Source organism: Marmota monax, unplaced genomic scaffold, assembly GCF_021218885.2.
Source record: "Marmota monax isolate L192 unplaced genomic scaffold, Marmota_monax_Labrador192_F-V1.1 WCK01_AAM20220418_F8-fsc00029, whole genome shotgun sequence".
Classification (NCBI taxonomy): Eukaryota; Metazoa; Chordata; class Mammalia; order Rodentia; family Sciuridae; genus Marmota; species Marmota monax.
The window spans coordinates 741,623-758,895 of record NW_026693024.1 but is presented as its reverse complement, the minus strand read 5'-3'; the positions used below and the strand labels follow the sequence as shown (position 1 = coordinate 758,895).

Below are 17,273 nucleotides of genomic sequence, written 5' to 3'. Positions count from 1 at the left end.
GAAGGTGATGGCAAAATAAACCTTATTAGAAGTGTAGAAGAGAAAAGCCTTGGATAAATTTACCTTTTAGAATTTTGTAAAATAGATTTGTGGGTTGTGTTACGGTACCTAAGTCTAGAAACTATCAGGTTGAAAAAAGAAAAAGAAACAATCAAAGCAAACTTATGATCTTTAATATAACAGAATGTCAACAATGTTGCTAAAAATTTAAAGCTAAAAAATTAAACATAACATTTACACAAAGAGCTACATAAGCCCACTGCCCCTCCATCTTCCATATATCACATGAAGGAAATGTGTTCTCTTCAATGCAAACAGAATACCAAAACTGCAGCCAGTCTTCAATGTATGTGGGTGGCTAAAATGTTTTTACAACAAATGTCATTGCTTTGCATGCTACGTTGGTTATCACTGAAGACAATTCTCATATTGGAAAGCAAATACTGATATGTTAAGCACATTCCTGTTAATTTTATATGTATTTCCTCAATACACATGCTTGGTCTAATCATCTTTAGAAGGTTTAAATCTGAGTTTACACTGCCATCTAATGGAAAACATTTTTTAAGGGTAGCAAGAGTTGTCTACCACTGAAAATGTGTTTCGATTCCTTACTGAAAATATTTCATGGATTTTCATAGTGGAGTATATATGTTGCTTTTAGTCTCTAACTCTAGTAGTTTGAAAGTACAAGACTATATCTTGCTTTTACTGAACTGTCATTTCGTTTGGAAATCCAGTATCCAAAATCCAGTTATTCTGAACATACATTTCAGTTTTAACTGTGCTTCATTAACGATGTTGACATAATACTTCTTCCTTTCCTATTGCTGTTATTAAATAATTAATATTTTTCTTTGTTTTTGACCAAAACTCTCTTCTGCTCTTCCCTGATTATTTATCTTCATAGATTTATAGTTATGGTTTTATTTCCTATCTTAAGATTCTCTGATTCTTTGACAATGAAGCACTGGAGTCCAATCTTGATTATTGACATCTAATCTCTTAAGGGTGTTTACTCATCTGTAATATGAGAATGTTTGACTCACTTGTGATGAGAATTAAATGTAATGATACTTATAAAAATAATCTGCAGAATATGAAAAAACTAACAAGTATAAAAAATAAAAGTAACAGCAAATAACATTTTTGAGCCTCCATTGTATGCCAGAGACTGCTAAGCCTTTCACGAGCATTATCTACTTTAATCCTTAAAACATTCCTAAGAGGAAGGTGTTATGATCCTTATGAATAAATGGAACCTAAGAGAAGTTAAATAACTTTCCCACAGTTATGCAGACAGATGGAGCAAACTTGGAGATTGAATGCAGAGCCTATCCTCTTGCCACTCTCATCACTGCTGCTTCCTATTATAAATACTGAGTAGAGTTGTCTGTACATTTGCAGTCAGCTTTGTTGATTCTTGGCATTGTCATTTCTCTGTTTTTTTTTTTAATCATCTATTTCACATTTTTTAGGTATATGCATAAAATATGAGTATATTTAAGCAGATGACAGACTCCAAGATTAGTTGAGGCGGTGATTCAGTCATGTCACTGAGATTTGAGAAACCTGCTGTTCTGCTGCCCTTAGTGTAAAATAGATTTCCTTCATAATTGCAAAATGGCTTTAGCAATTCCTAGTGTTGAATCTAAACACAAATGATACTCAGAGGCAGAAAGACACCATTTCTTCTGGGTTCTCCTCCTTTTTTTTTTAAGTATGTATTTTTTTAGTTTTATGTAGACACAATGCCTTTATTTTATTTTTATGTGGTGCTAGGATCAAACCCAGTGCCTCACACATGCTAGGCAAGCACTCCACCACTGAGCCACAACTCCAGCCCCTGGGTTCTCCTTCTTAAAAGTGTGGAGATGTTTCCCAAAAAGGCTCTATTTGATTTTTCCTTAGACAGCACTGGTCAAAACAGGGTCACTCAATAAAGAATAAGGGGAAAGTGACAGGGTTGGCTTGGGATAGTTGATCTCACCCATTAAAGGTAAAGTGCCAGGCTGTATGAGATTCTTCTTGTGAAAAGGGCCTAGAGTGATTGTCAGGTCACTGGCCAACAATGTCTACTAACAATGTGTCTGCATTTCTATGCATGATTAGTCCTGGACTTTAATTGTATGATTTGGACAAAATGACTTGACATCTCTGTGTTAGAATTTCACTGTCCTGAATATAAATTGTCTTTTTCCTGTATGTCCAATTTCTGATTTAGGTCTCAGCACTTTTTCCAACTTTAATAGTTGTAGTTAAGTTTGGTAAAAGAATTTTAAGGTCTTCAGAAAAAAATCACTGAAGAATAATTCAGTCTGAGGGGTGATTATAAGGGTTTGGGCATTTGGACCAAGAGACCCAGTAATTTCAAATTCTGCCTGGCTCATTTGGGAGCCTGAAGGAGTTATGTGTATGTGGGGGTGGGGGCAGGGGTGGGGGGTAAGCCAGGTGCTGTGATGCATGCCTGTAATTCCAGCAACCTGGGAGACTGAGGCAGGAAGACTTTGAATTTGAGACCAGCCTGGGAAATTTAGCAAGACTTTGTCTCAAAAGTAAAAATAAAAAGGACTGGGGACATAGATCAATAGTAGTGCACCCCTGGGTCCAGTCCTCAGGACCACCAAAATAAACAAACAAACAAACAAACAAATAAACAAAAACAAGAAAAAAAAACTCCAAACAACAACAACAAAAAACTAACAAGATGAGTTGATGTTTCAGATCTCAGCATAAAGGTCTTTGGTAGGAGCACAGGGCCTCCTCACTGTTCAACTTAATGCCAAAGCTCAGTTTCAGGATCTGCCGTTTCCTTTCCTCCCATACTTGACCTTCCAGTGGACATGGCATAAACATGATGACAGATGAGAGTGCTGAACCTGTGGGGGTCTCGCCATGCCCATGGGTGTCTCTTTAATGCCAGTCAATATGATCAGGCCCATTCTTGCTCTTTCTGAGGGCAAGGTGTATTTCTTAATAGCTCTTGTCCTGGAGTCCTCACTAGACATTAGAACTTTCTCTTTCACTATAACAGATTTTGTTTGCAAGAATAACAATTTAGTGTACTATAAGTAAAATATTACTAAATCAGGTGAATTTTAAATATTGAGTATAGAATGGGAAGATCTGGAGTACTATAGATTTACATTTTTCAGTACCAGCAATTTAAGCATTTTATTGTTTAGGATATAAACTTTTTATATGCCATGTTTATCCCATTAAAAAATTATTTTTAAGCTAACTATGTTGAGCAGGGTTTAAGTGTCAGGCTTATGAGGAGTATAGGATCTTAGCCACATTACCATGGCATATAACTACTCTAGTTTTGAGACATTTTATACTTTTTTGCTTTACTTGATAGATATCATTGTGTTACATGTCTTTTCTGGAAGTAATTTTATTTTTTCATTTGTAGTGCTAGGGATCAAACTCAGGGCCTTGTGCATATTAGGCAAACACTCTACCACTGAGCAATATACCCAGCCTCATTGATAAAATTTCTTGATACAAATAATCCCTCTTTACCTACTGCTTTGATGATGGGCAGGGAAACACCCAACAAACTGAAGTTCTTCAGGGCTGGAGTGAGGGATGCAGATGCTTAGTCTGACTTTTCTGTGTCACATTTTGTTCTTTTTTTCTTAGCTCTGTCCTTAATATGTGAGTTTGGAATTGATTCTTGTTATAATTAAGTAGTTCATAGTCACCATTATAATGAGGGATTTAGTTAATATCAGGCAATTCTGTAGGGTTTTTTTGTTTGTTAGGATTATTTAGCTTTCTGAGTCAATGAATATATAGAATATCTGCACATAAAAGCAAGGTTGACCAAATGTGGTCTGCATGCTGCCATGGACTTACTTCTTCCCTTATAACTGGTGACAGATCATATTTAAATAAAGCCAATTGATCCTTCATGCAGTAGTCTAGAGAGACTCTCCCTGACAGTAAAGGTAGAACTACTGAGTAAAGGCCCTTAAACTTGTAAAAATGCAGAGTACTAGTCAGATGGTGACCACTAACTAGAGAAGATGACCAGCAAGCTAATGAATGCCACATACATGCTTCAAGAAGGTTCTGACTGTAATGTTTGAACTTTTGAAGCTATTAGTAAGGAAAAGTATAAGATTAAATTTAGTCTCAGTTTCTAAACTGAGGTGATATGAGCCCTCCTAAAATCTCACTGGTCTTCTTTGGTTACCACAGTTTTAGCAAGCCTTTCTTTCCCCTGTAATAAAAAATAACAATGATTCTTCATAGGGAAGAAAGTTAGTTTAACAGGCTGTAGAGTGAGATTCTCACATAGCACATGGTCCATTCTAGAGGAATGTGGTATGGTATCTCACTAGGCAGATTTGCAAAGGAAATCCTTGAGACCTGTTTCTGCCGCTTGGACCTGTTGACCTTTTGGTGAGAGTCCTGACAGGGAGGACTTGTGGAAAGTTTCCTTGGGAAGAGCTGTGCTAGTCTTTGAAGGGGTAGAATGAGGACATGTGACCTTCTCCAATTAGGCCTGTTGAGTGGGACTTCCCTGGGGCCCTCTGGTGACAGTGCTTGCTTAAGGTAGAGGTGGCTTTTTGGGAGTAGTTGTTCCCTGTAACTAAAAGAAAACCTCATAGAAAAGAATGGACTCCAAGAAGTTGTGCCTAGTGGTCAGGCATCTAAACGTTGTGGGGTTCCAACAGGGAGATATGTACAATAAGATGTGTGCAAAAGATAGCAGGACAATTTGAGACTGAGGAAAGGCAGTAGGAAGCAAATGGATCTGAGAGCTAAAGGGTGGGGGCAATTTTCTTACTGAATAAACTGAAGATTCTGGGCTATAAGATAATATTCTTATACCTTACAGGTTGGACTTTTTCAGTGTATCAGACTCAGGGACACATATCAGTTAGATGGGACAGTAAATCAGAGGAACAGAGTAAAAATGAACATGGTGTGTGCAGGAGAGCATAATCCCTTAGAGGCTACTGAAGCTTTGGGTTTGAGGATTAGAATGGCAGAAATGACTCCCAAGATATTTAACGTGGAACAAGGACTTCATCCTCCAAATCGGGAGGTAGGACAGCAGCAAAGCCTGTCTGTGAGGTTGTGAGCCTTCAGGGGTGGGTGGCAGAGTCTGGCTATGGTATGTTTGCCCTCAGACACAGCTGGTGTCTCAGCATGAAGCCTGACCTGTAATAGCTATTTAATTAGTGTTTGAATGAATATGTAAATGAATTGATCCAGAAATCATCTTAAAAATGTAGGCAAGATAGGGAAATGCAGATAATATTTAACCTGTTGTTATTACAAGATTTTCTTAAAGGTTATTCTAGACATGGAAGTGGAATTCAATCTTATGTTTTAAGGACTCTTAAATCTTATATTCTTCAATTGATGTAATTTCTGTATTTCAACTCTTTTCCTATCTTTTATACATAGGGGTACATGATTTTTACATAGAAAATCATCTGTGATATAGGAAATTAATAAAGTTTATACAAAGATGTTCTTGATAACATTCCATATAATTGTGATTGTTTATATTCATATTTATTATACTAGGTAGACACTTAATGATTCTTGTCACATTTTGGTAGCAGTACCAGTTGTAATATATTTTAAATCTTTTTCTCCTTAGAAGTAAATTTCCTCAGAAGGACTTAGAAATGCTGTTCCATGGAATGAGTGCTGATTTTACAAGTGAGAATTTTTCAGCTGCCTGGTACCTTATAGAGAACCACTCAACTACCAGGTTAGTGGATTTCAGACTGAACTCTTGAGAGCTTCTGCTCAGATGCTAATGATGTGAATTTGAGTACCATAACTTGAGTTTTAGGTTTGGCTCTGCATATGGTAACAGTTTTAGGTATATGAGTTCTTTGACTTGGGTAAATCTATGAACATCTCAGGGTATCAACTTCCTTATTTGTAAAATGAGATTATTAGAGGTCTTTTATTCTTTACTATAATTTTGTATTACTACATGTTTCATTATTTGTGCAACTCATTAAAATTTTGTAGAGTTTTTAGCTGGGGACCTAAGCTGATGTTTGTGCAGGTGATATATTGCCCTACTCAAATTTTGATGAATTTTAAGTTCTGGTGTGAAATACAGAACACACTGCTTTTCCTGACCATAGAGCAAAGGAAGATGAGTTAGATTATAATTATGTAAATACTTGACTTAAAATGAACCAAAAATTACTTGTATATCCAAGTTACAGTATTCTCTTTTGTGTGCTAATTGGTTTATCAGTTCTCTATAAGAGATTTATAACTTCTTTACAAGGTTGATTTAAAACATGTTTAGTGAAAACATATGGATGAATGAATGGTTTATTGCTTAAAATTTATATTCTTGGTAAGTCAACTTGTTAAAATATACCTTAATATAAATTTTTCTTATTAGGATGAAAACCATTACTAGAAAACATGAGGAAAAGTTAGTATTTTAACACACAAGTATTTTAATACAAAAGTTAGTATTTTAATACATTTGGCTTGATAAATTTTTAAAGCAAATATCTGAAATAATTCTTCCATTGTAGAAAATGATTCTAATTTTATTTAATTACAGCCATGCTTTTTCTATTATAACTGAGAATTAGAATATGTTTTCTGTGTAGAGCATCATAGTATTGAAGAATATTTTTAAAATTTTACAGCTAGATTTTGTAGCTCAAATGGAAATCAGTTTTGGAAATGCAGAGACCTACCTTTTTGTTCCTTCCTTTTTAGATGATGTTATTTAAATTGTGAATTAACTCACAGGTTTTATGTAACTTTATTATTAAGAACTGTGTAGTATTGACATGGTAAGATTACCATTATGCTCAATGTTCCAAAGTATTTGAATGAATGTAGTAGTCCCACCTTGGAAATACTTGTCTTTCTGTCAGGTAGAAGATACTCAAACCCCAATATCTGGTAAATCATGTATATAATATATAGTTATAAAAATATCTACACGTGTATTTACTTCTTATGGATTGGATATATTTCAGATTATCATTTTAAGGCTACAAAACTCTTAATAGTTGTAATTTAAGCATCATTATAAATGAAAGGTTTAGATAACAATTTGAAAGCTTTTTGTTTTCATATGGTCTCATATTAATCTGTGTGCTTCTCAACATAAGTTTCAGCGTTCCTAGTATTTTACACTTAATGAATGATCTTATTTCTTTTCTGCTTGTGACTAGTCTCAAACGTTTGGTTTCTTAATTTCATTTCAGCTTTGAACAGCTCAAAACAGCAGTCACCACCCTCAAAAGGCAGGCCAACAAGAAGAGCGAGGGCAGTCTGGCATATGTGAAAGGGGGTCTCAGTACATTCTTTGAAGCACAGGATGCCCTCTCAGGTAAGGCGATCCATCTGTTGGGAGCTTCCACCATGGAAACCTGACACTGTGCTTGCAGAGTGTTTACAGGGTGTGACATTCAGTCTGTATTTATAAAAGTAGAGATCTAAAATGTACCATAAATATTTGTTGCAGACTAGGCTGGAATCTCTTTGAAGGCCTGGTACTTTAAATATTTGTCTCTGAGCCTTTGTTGACCCATCTTACATGTGTGAAATGGGAGACTCCTTTACCTCTCTATGATGACTAATCTTTGGGGCTGATAAGAAATTAAATCCCAATGGGTAAAATTCTAGAATTCTTAAAGTCTTTTTGCAGCCATCAGTATCTTACACATGTGCCCAATCCTGTACATATGATAGAACCATTGTGTGTTCAATTTGGAAAAGACTTATGATAATGCATTGTTTTAGCCATCATACCACCAACCCCCAATGATCATACATCAAGTTAGATGTCCATTATCTGCCATCATCTTCATATGTGAGGAAAGTTGCATTAAGGAGAAATATGGGATTAAACATTTCAATGTAAGATGAAGGGCAGGTTCTTTTTAACTACCTTTATTTAATAAAACTTAATTATTGTCTATCGAGTGAAATATAAAGTATATTAATAAAAGTTAACCTGAATCTTTTTAAAAGTGAAGGTACTTATATCTAGGTATCTAAGTATCAGTAATTCTAATTGTGTATTACAGGACTATACCTTCTTCAACAAAGATAAATTTTAAAATTGATTTGTTATCAAATTAATTTTATTATTTTTAAAACCCCTTCCTCATTAAATAAATATTTGATGCAGCCTCTTTCTTGCAGGTAGAGATTAGGATTTTGAAGGGCTAAAATGTGAATGCAGGTAGAGGTTAGGATTTTGAAGGGCTAAAAGTGAATAGGGCAACGAGGTGTACTTCTTGGATACATCCTGTGCCCTATTTCTTAAATGTTTTACCTTTCTTTTTTTGTGCCTGTTACTGCTTTTTCTTAGTTATCAGTTTTATGTTATCAAGTAAATGTAGTCATTTGCTCAGTTACTACATAAATGATTTCCATAAATTATTGTAATTAATTTAATTTCACTTAGCAAAGAAATGTTTTACTTTCTTTCACTCTTAAAAAACCTTTATACACATATTTCCTTATGGTTTTCTTTTTATTAATGGTTTCATTCTTGGTAGATTAAAAGAAGTTTTATTTGGTACATTAAATTTTCATAGTCTCATTTTTTAGAAATTTGCCTTAGAAATATGTTAGCAACTTAAAATTCAGCAAAGATAATGCTGACCAACTACTAATAAGCAAATAACTTTATGACATATAGAAAATAATTATAATAATAAATTTAAAAACTGTAGCTATATCCAAGTATATCTAGCTTTTTTACATTTTGATATAAAAGAAATATTTTATAGAAAACATTTAAACATATTAAATAGTAAGAACTACTTCCAATGTAAAGATAATAACACTTTGATGTTTTTCTTTTGAACTTTTTTACCTTAGCTTAAACAAGTGTATATGACAAAATTGGGTATTGTTTGTAAAGTTGTATATACTAGAAATCTTTTTTGTTCTTCAAATCAAACCTGCCATTCCTCTGTGTGACTCTTTTCCATAGCATTTAATTTATTTGTAGCCTTTCATTACTTTTTCCAATGAAAGTTTTAGGTGAAATTGATCTGTAGTTTTTAAAAAGCTTTTTTGGTCACGTTTTAGGGTTATGTTATATATAATCATATGGATCCGTACATGTTGATGTATCTGTATTGGGCTAAGTATGAACATGAAGAATTAATTGTTTGAAATTTGAGAGCTGATACATAAAAGTGCTCAGGTAATTTGTTTTGCTTTGATACTATGAAAATTTTAAAAAATGCTGAAAGTAGAGGTGATAATATAATCAACCCCTATGTACCTACACCTAGATTTTACAGTTATGAATTTTTTTTTCCATACTAGCTTTATCAGTTTTTGAGGTTGGTTTGTTTGCATTTGTTGATGGTTTTAAAAGCAAATTTCAAGCAGTGTGATGTTTCTCTGCTATAAGCCTTAGTATGAATTCCCCCATATAAGGACATTTATATACATAAATACCACAATACCATTATAACAGCTAACAAAATTAGCAGTCTTGAATATTGACTCATTCTCAGTTCATATTCAGATGTCTCATTACCCCCAAAATTCCTTTGTATAGTTAATATGTTCAAATCAAGATACAAATAAAATTTAGGCATTTCATTTTATTTTAAATTTCCTAAGCCTTTTTTTTTTTTAAATACATTTTATTTTGTTTATTTATTTTTATGTGGTGCTGAGGATTGAACCCAGGGCCTTGCCTGTGCGAGGCAAGTGCTCTACCTGTGAGCCACAGTCCCAGCCCCTTCCTAAATCCCTTTTTAAAACTGCAACAGTACCATCACCTTTCCTGCCTCTCCCCCCGCCTCTCCCCCCGCCCCGCCCCCCGCCCCATGCCATTGAATGTACAGGTCATTTTTCCTTTAGGATACCACACACTGAAGTGGACCTGAGTGCTTCCCTGTTTTGTCATTTAACTCTGTTGCATTGTTTGGACATTAGATAAGATTCGATTTCAACATTTTTGGCCATGGATAGTACTGTGTGCTTCCTATCCCACTATACCAGAAATCCTTCTGTGGACACCTCAGTGAATCAGTAGCTTGTGTGTGTGTGTGTCGGGGGGGGCATTAGGCACCAGCCGTTGATATATGTTATATACTTTTTTAATTTTTGGTAGTGTGTAGGTTAAACCCATGGCTTTGTACATGGCAATTGCTCTGCCACAGAATTACACCCCAGTCCTCACACACACACACACACACACACACACACACACAGAGATATACATACATATATTAAAAATTTTTTAAAAAATTTTCTCCTTTCTGTGTTTTGTTTATTTTGGTTTGATTTTCCCCAGAAATTCTATGTTTCAGGAAAATGTTCATGTTTTTCAGCGTTGCATTATAATTAGTGAATCATTTAAAATTCATGTTATAGTCCCTTTTCATAATCTGTTCAGTTCATTTGTATATTCTACTTTTATAAAAAGTCAATTCTTTTTTCTTTTTAAAATATTTATTTAGTTGTAGATGAACACACAGTATCTTTTTTATTTTTATGTGGTGCTGAGGATTGAACCCAGTGCCTCACACATTCGAGGCAAGTACTTTACCACTGAGCTACAGCCTCAGCCCTAAAATGTCAATTCTTTAGTCACTGATACCTTTTTGGTGTTTTTTAAAATTTGTAATTTTAATTTTCTCATTAGATGTCATAGTTTGTAGAAAATTCTGTTTTGTTTTGTTTTTAAAGCTAGTTTCTAACAAAGGACATATTTCTTAATCTGTGTCAATTTCTCTGCTAAAGAGAAGATATACCGGGAATGTAACTAAGTAGTAGAGTGCTTGCCTAAGTATGAGGCTCTGGTTTTATCCCAGTACTAGAAAAAACAAAAACAGAAACCAAAAGAAGCAGGGGCCATGTTCTCTTCAGGGCACACTGATATGTTACCATTGCCTGATTAATTGCATTGTCTAAAGCTTGGTTATTTATAATAAACGCAACAGACAAATATCCTTCTTTAATTCTGACTATCAGTTTTTCTTTGTATTTGAAGTCTGTTTCTTTTGTAATTTTTGATGGTTAATTGTCTCTTTATTAATACTATAGTAGTACAATAACAACATCAAAGAGAAGGACAGTGCCTAGGGTCACTTTCAGGTTTGGTAATATATTGTAAGAACTCACAGGACTCTCTGAAAGCTGATGCACTCACATTTATGGTTTATTATTAGGAAAAGAGACAGATCATAGTTAGCCAAAGGAAGTCCCATGGGGCAGGATCTAGGAAGTTTCATGTGGGGTACTTTCACTTTTTATCTCTTATTGGAATCATGTACAACACTGATTTTCCTGGGTGTAATATGTGAAAAAGACATGGGGTACAGCCAGTCAGGAAGCCATTTCCTGTCTATATTGAGTCTTCTTCACACAGATAGGATCAGTGACCATTGTGCTGATCTCAGTCTCCAGGCCCCTGAAAGGTCAAGGTGATACTGAGTGATTCAAAGCCCTCACCATAAATTGCATTGTTAGATTATCTGCTATGACCCAAATATTCTAGGTAAACAGACAATTTTTATCAGGTAGAACATTCCAAGAACTTCAAGATTACCTCCCAGTAACTGAGGGGAAAAGCCAGAGTTTTTTTTGAGGAAGGGGCAAGATTAAATTCTTTGCTGAATTGAAAGCATTTGCTTGAAATATTATCTTTTTTTTTTTTTTTCTTAAAGCAGTGCTAGGGATGGAACCCAGGGCCTTGTACATCAAAGTGTACTCCACCATTGAACGGCATGCCAGAACTATCTATAGTAGTCTTTGTAAACTTTCAGAAGTTTGGTTTGGGAATGTGTCTTGTGAGCAGCATGAGGCAGGGTTTTTATTTTTTAAATAGAATTCTGAGAACTTTTGCCTTTTAACAGAATTTGAGCCATTTATCATAACTGAAAATTGTATCCTGTGGTTATCATGTTCTATTATTGCTTTTTGTTCTTCATTTTTATATTTCCTATATAAATTGTATTGTTTACAGATTGGGAAAAGTGTTTTTAAATTCTGTTATAGAATTATCTTGATTTCTATTGCATGTGACAACAGTTTAGCATAACTTTATTTCCTGTGCTTTTTTTCTGTTTTAATATAAGTTGAAGTTATAGATTTGGTTTCTTATTTTAGTTTTTCTTTTTCATTTCAATGTTGTTTATATATATTTTTCTTTTACATTTAATTTTGCCACAGTTATATACAATTTACTGTATACATGTAAATGTAATTGCTCTTAATGTTTATCACCAGTCCTTTTATATTTCAACTTTCTTGTCTTTGAATAAGACAAGAGCAGTGGGGTATATCTTTTGTGGTATATCTTTTGAATTCTTGAATGTCTGTTGCCTTTATTCATTAATAACGTTTGTGCTGTATAAGAATAATTTTGTGAAGATCTGTTGATTTTTAGTATTAGAAGAAATCCTTAGCCAACACAATTCTTTAATATGTAGGGAAATTTTCTGTTTTTATTTCAATTATTATGCTTAGAAGATATATTTGTTTAGCCTTTAATTAAGAAAAAAAAGGAAGGAAGAAAAAGACCATTCTATTGTTAGTGTCTATTGATGTTCAAAGATGATCTAGGCACATATGGTTTTCTAGGACCCAGATTTCTAAATGAGTCATTTCTGTTAGTCTTCTAGATAGTAGTTGAAGTTATTATTTATTGTTTTTCTTTAGTATAATGAAGAAGGAAAGGAATCATAGGTTACTTAATTTAAATATAATTTATGTATGATTTAGCCACTCTGTGTTAGCTTTCCACCACTATAACAAAATATCTGAGATAATTAACATTTAAGGAAGAAAAGTTTTAGATCTAGGTTCTGGATGTTCCAGTCCAAGAAGAGGAGGGGGGCATAGCTTTGGACCTCTAACAAAACGGCACATGATAGTGGGAGTGTGTGGTGGAGCAAACTGCTCACCTCAGAAAGCAAAGAAGGAAAAGAAAGTACCAGAGTCCCACAGTCCCCTTCATGGGTACACCCCCAATGACCCAAGAACCTCCTACAAAGATTCTCTCAAAGTACATATGACTTTCCATTAGTGCCACCCTGAGCAGCAATCCGTTAACATAGATTTCTGTGTTGAAATACAGTGGAATAAGTAAAAACTAAATCTTTGAGAAACTGTTCATGAATTTAAATTTATAATGCATAGTTTGTGACCCTTTCTTATCTTCTCTTTAGTAAGTATAATCCCCTCAGAGCTGACATACTAGCCAAATTAGGCAACAACCTCTCTTTATAAGGTCCAGGAGCTAAATTTGGCTTTTTTCCCCACCCCTAGAATTGTTAAGGAAAAAAAGAAAAGAAAGAAAATGAAAAGAAAAAAAAAGACAGTGATGATGAATTCATGATATAAATTTGCTATCTAACTAGAGTATATATAGAACTATGATGCATACCTGGATTCTTACAGATATTGCCCATATACACATTATTCCTAGTGCCTCACTGAATACTGGTATTTATATAAATATAAGAACAGATATTGTGAAAAAATTTTGATTTAAATTACAAGTTTCAAATCCATCCTTTATTCAAGTTAAATAAAATGATTAACTAATTTCAGTGAATCAGTAGGCAATCTTTGTATAACCCTGATTTTTCTTTGAATAGTATTTTTATACCTACCATTTTTTTGGTTTCCCAAATAAAAACTTACGATGTTCAACTGTCTCACATATTTAAGTTTTAATAGATTAGAAACAATAACAAACCTGTGATCATGTACCAACTTGCTTATTGAATTATTTTATTTAAAAATGTTTTCTGAGAAAATAAAAGGTCAAGTGAACCAGACATTGGGTTATTTGGTTTAATTTTCTGGAAAATCGGATTGCCTTTATCAGATCTTAGTGTCTCTCAGTCCTCATGCTTGGCTGACAGCTTGACAGTGGCTCTGCTGTGGTGGAGATGGGTGGGAGGAAGTTGCTTTGTCAGCAAAAAAGGGCTGTAAACTGAGCTGTAGAACCAGGGTCACCTCATCTTGACCTGCTGATCAGTAATGTGTTATGTCAGCATCAGAAAATGTGACTGCATGATTTTCTTTAATGCTAATTCTGACTTAGAAAATAACATTCAAAGCAGGGCTAAGCTGTAATGTCTTATTGCCCAGGACAAACCACATGCAGTGCCTCCTTATTATGTGCCAAATGGTCTTTTAAAACCAGGATTGTCAGAAAACCACAGTGGCTTTTAAATAGCATGAGTAGATTTGCTAACATAGAGCATGGAAGTCTTTCTAGTTTAACTCTTTAATAATTAGGTATATAGTTTGTCTCCTTAAAGATAGGGAAGCAAGTTCTTTTCATTTTTACTTTACAAGTCAAGCTGAAATATAAGCTTTGACATATGGAAACATTTTGTGACACTTTTACCATATAATCCAAGTTTGAAACATTAGAGACATTACTTTCTCTTCACTTCTGAATCCAACAAGACAATTAAAAAACAGTGGCTAATTGTTTTTCTAAATGTACTTCTTTTTCTATAAATGTACTTCAACAGAGGAGCAGTCTGTTTATTTTAGAATTCAAACAAAATTTGAGGTGGCTTTATAAGAAAAAAGTATTAAAAAGAATAAGATTAGAATTAAAAAGTAACTAAGAGAAGCAGAGATGAAGCAGGAGGATCACAAGTTCAAAGTCAGCCTCAGCAACTTAGTGAAGCCCTAGCAACTTAGGGAGACTTTGTTTCAAAAATTAGAAAGGTCTGGGTATATGGCTCAGTGGTTAAGCACTCCTAGGTTCAATCCCCAGTACCTAGCCACGCCTCACCAAAACAAAAAAAAAAAAACAAAACAAAAAAACAAAACAGAAGCCGAGAAATAGATGTTATCAGGTGTTGAGAATGTGTTCATAGACCATTTGGGCACTGAATCTGACTCAGAATTTTCTGACCAATTAGTCAGAGGAAATACATTGAATTGTTTAGGGCTCATAAATGAAATATAACACACACATTTGTATATGCAGACTATTTTGTTTGTGGATTTTTTTTTCCAGCATAAATCTGCCATCTATGATTAGAGGGTTAAAGCAGAACCTGAAAAATTCCTTTTAAGGAAGAGTTTTAAATTTACTCTTATTTGCATGTCAGAGAATAGCTAATATTTAAATGATGTTCATTTTAGTATCCTAACTGAAAAACAGTGGAATTAGATGTATTTGGATTTCACTATAGCAAATTATGTAAGAGTAGAAATCTTAAATGTTTTAGCAGCTATTATTTTGAGGAATTGAGACTCTTGTATTTGAACTGAATGCATTTCCCAAGTAACATAGTCAGTTTATTGTTTTCATTTTACAAACGTGAAAACAGAAGCTGAGACAATCTAAGTGGCCTGTTGGGCAGGGGAGTGTAGGGCAAGATTTTAAGATTTAAGACTGTCTGAGTTCTCGTTTTATGAGTTTGGCTTTGTGACCTTGATCAAGATGTTTAATTTCATGAATCTGTGTTTTTTCCTATCTGTAAAATAGAAATTATGTTAAAACATACATCTTTGGCTTCTTACAAGATGAAAAAACAGGTTAGAAATTTATAGTGATTAGCTTACAGTCAAGGCTCAATGTTTGCTGTGCTATTCTACAATATTTTGTTATCACAATTTTGAATATGAAATTACACTTGTTTTGAAATATTTCTTAGTTCTTCACCTATATAAGCCTGATTTACTATGTTTAAAACCTTACTTCTTCAGTAGTTAATAGCTAAATATTTTATAAAGTGATTTCCCGATGGTCTTTATCATAATCAGAGAGACATAAATCAATAAAATCAAACAAAACTCCCATGTAATTTTTACATCCAGAGTTGACATATTTGGTAGATGTTGCTAGAAACTTCTTTGGAACCTACAGGTGGATTTATTGTGCATAGAAAAATATATATTTTGCCATGTTGTATTCCAAGGCTGAAATTAACTTTTTCTGTGGCTTTTAGACTTCAAATAGTAGCATTTCTGTTTTGCAAATGGTGAAACAGAAATAAAAATGACTTTCCCTTGGCCAAATATCAAAGATATTAATATAAGATTCAGGATGCCCAAGGTCTCACTTTTCTTTTTTTTTTTCCTTTTCTGTTTTCATTCAACTATTTTTACCACACAGTTTTGAAGATCAGATGATTGAATATGTGTATTATGTACTATTTTAATAATGTTAAACTATGAATAACTTAGATGGTGTCTGTTGGGTACTTTGCAAAGTATTGCATGTTTGTGCTCCTTCCCAGCAGTGAAAATAATATGACCATTTTTAAAGCCTGTTTAAAAATGTCATCTTGATATAATATCTTTCTACCCATTAAAATGGCCTACATTTTAACTAGATTTTTTTCTTCTTTTTCTAGCCATCCATCAAAAATTAGAGGCTGATGGAACGGAAAAAGTAGAAGGATCCATGACGCAGAAACTGGAGAATGTTCTGAACAGTAAGTTTTGTTCTATGACCTGAAACTATTTATGGGCTTTATAACAAGCTTTAATATAGTTCTTGGACCTGGTTTCACAGGACAACGTGGTAAGTTGCACTTCAATATTCATTTCTAAATAGTAGTGATTTAATAAACATAAAGGGGAAATAGCAACATTAAAAACAAATGTCCTGTTTTTGTTTTTATTTATGAGAAATTATAATTTGAAAACAAGCCATTTTACTTCTTAAGAAATAAAATTTGCTACCTTAAGACAGATTAGAGTGAAAAGCACTAAGCAGTAGCTGGAATTGTCATTGACCCAAAACCTGAAAACGTATCTTCAAGCATTTGCCAGTGTTTAACACAGATAACCTTACCTATAAGAACAACAGATGCTTAAGGATTGCTAGTTTACACCTTTCATTTCTTTAAAAGGAATTTGGGCAGCTGTCTGTTTAAGAGTGAATCTAACTCTAAGATATTTTGTAAGAACTGTAGATCCTGGAGAGAATGGTATATGCAAAAATTTGTATCCTGTCCACCTCCTCTTTTCTCCTTTTTATGACATCCTGGGCTCCAGCTACTTATCCTACTGATTTAGAAGAAGCTCATCAGATGAATTAGTCCTTGTTATGTTATTAGTGGCTTAAAATTTTGTTGTCCTGTTTCACACATGTAGTTATCATTTGATATGAAGTGATAATTTGCACAGGAATCTCCTTGCTTTTAAATATAATATAGTATATGATTTCCATATAAAAAATGGGTCAAAAAATTAAGAAACCTTACTTTGGATCTTTAAAGATTCTATGACCACAGGACTGTGATATGAAGCTAACTCTGTCCTTTTAGATTAATTTATTCTCATGAGCAGAATTT

The 17,273-nt window shown here is 33.8% G+C and overlaps 1 protein-coding gene across 7 annotated transcripts in view; it reads left to right on the top strand.

Annotated features, from left to right (window-relative positions):
• Exoc2 (exocyst complex component 2) overlaps positions 1–17,273 on the top strand; it is a 252,744-nt gene that overhangs the window by 58,278 nt on the left and 177,193 nt on the right. For all 7 annotated transcript variants that reach the window (XM_058582342.1, XM_058582341.1, XM_058582340.1 and 4 more), the window contains 3 exons: positions 5,624–5,737; positions 7,221–7,345; positions 16,329–16,409. In XM_058582342.1, the coding sequence (XP_058438325.1) occupies positions 5,624–5,737; positions 7,221–7,345; positions 16,329–16,409 (320 nt within the window). The remainder of the gene's footprint in view (positions 1–5,623; positions 5,738–7,220; positions 7,346–16,328; positions 16,410–17,273) is intronic.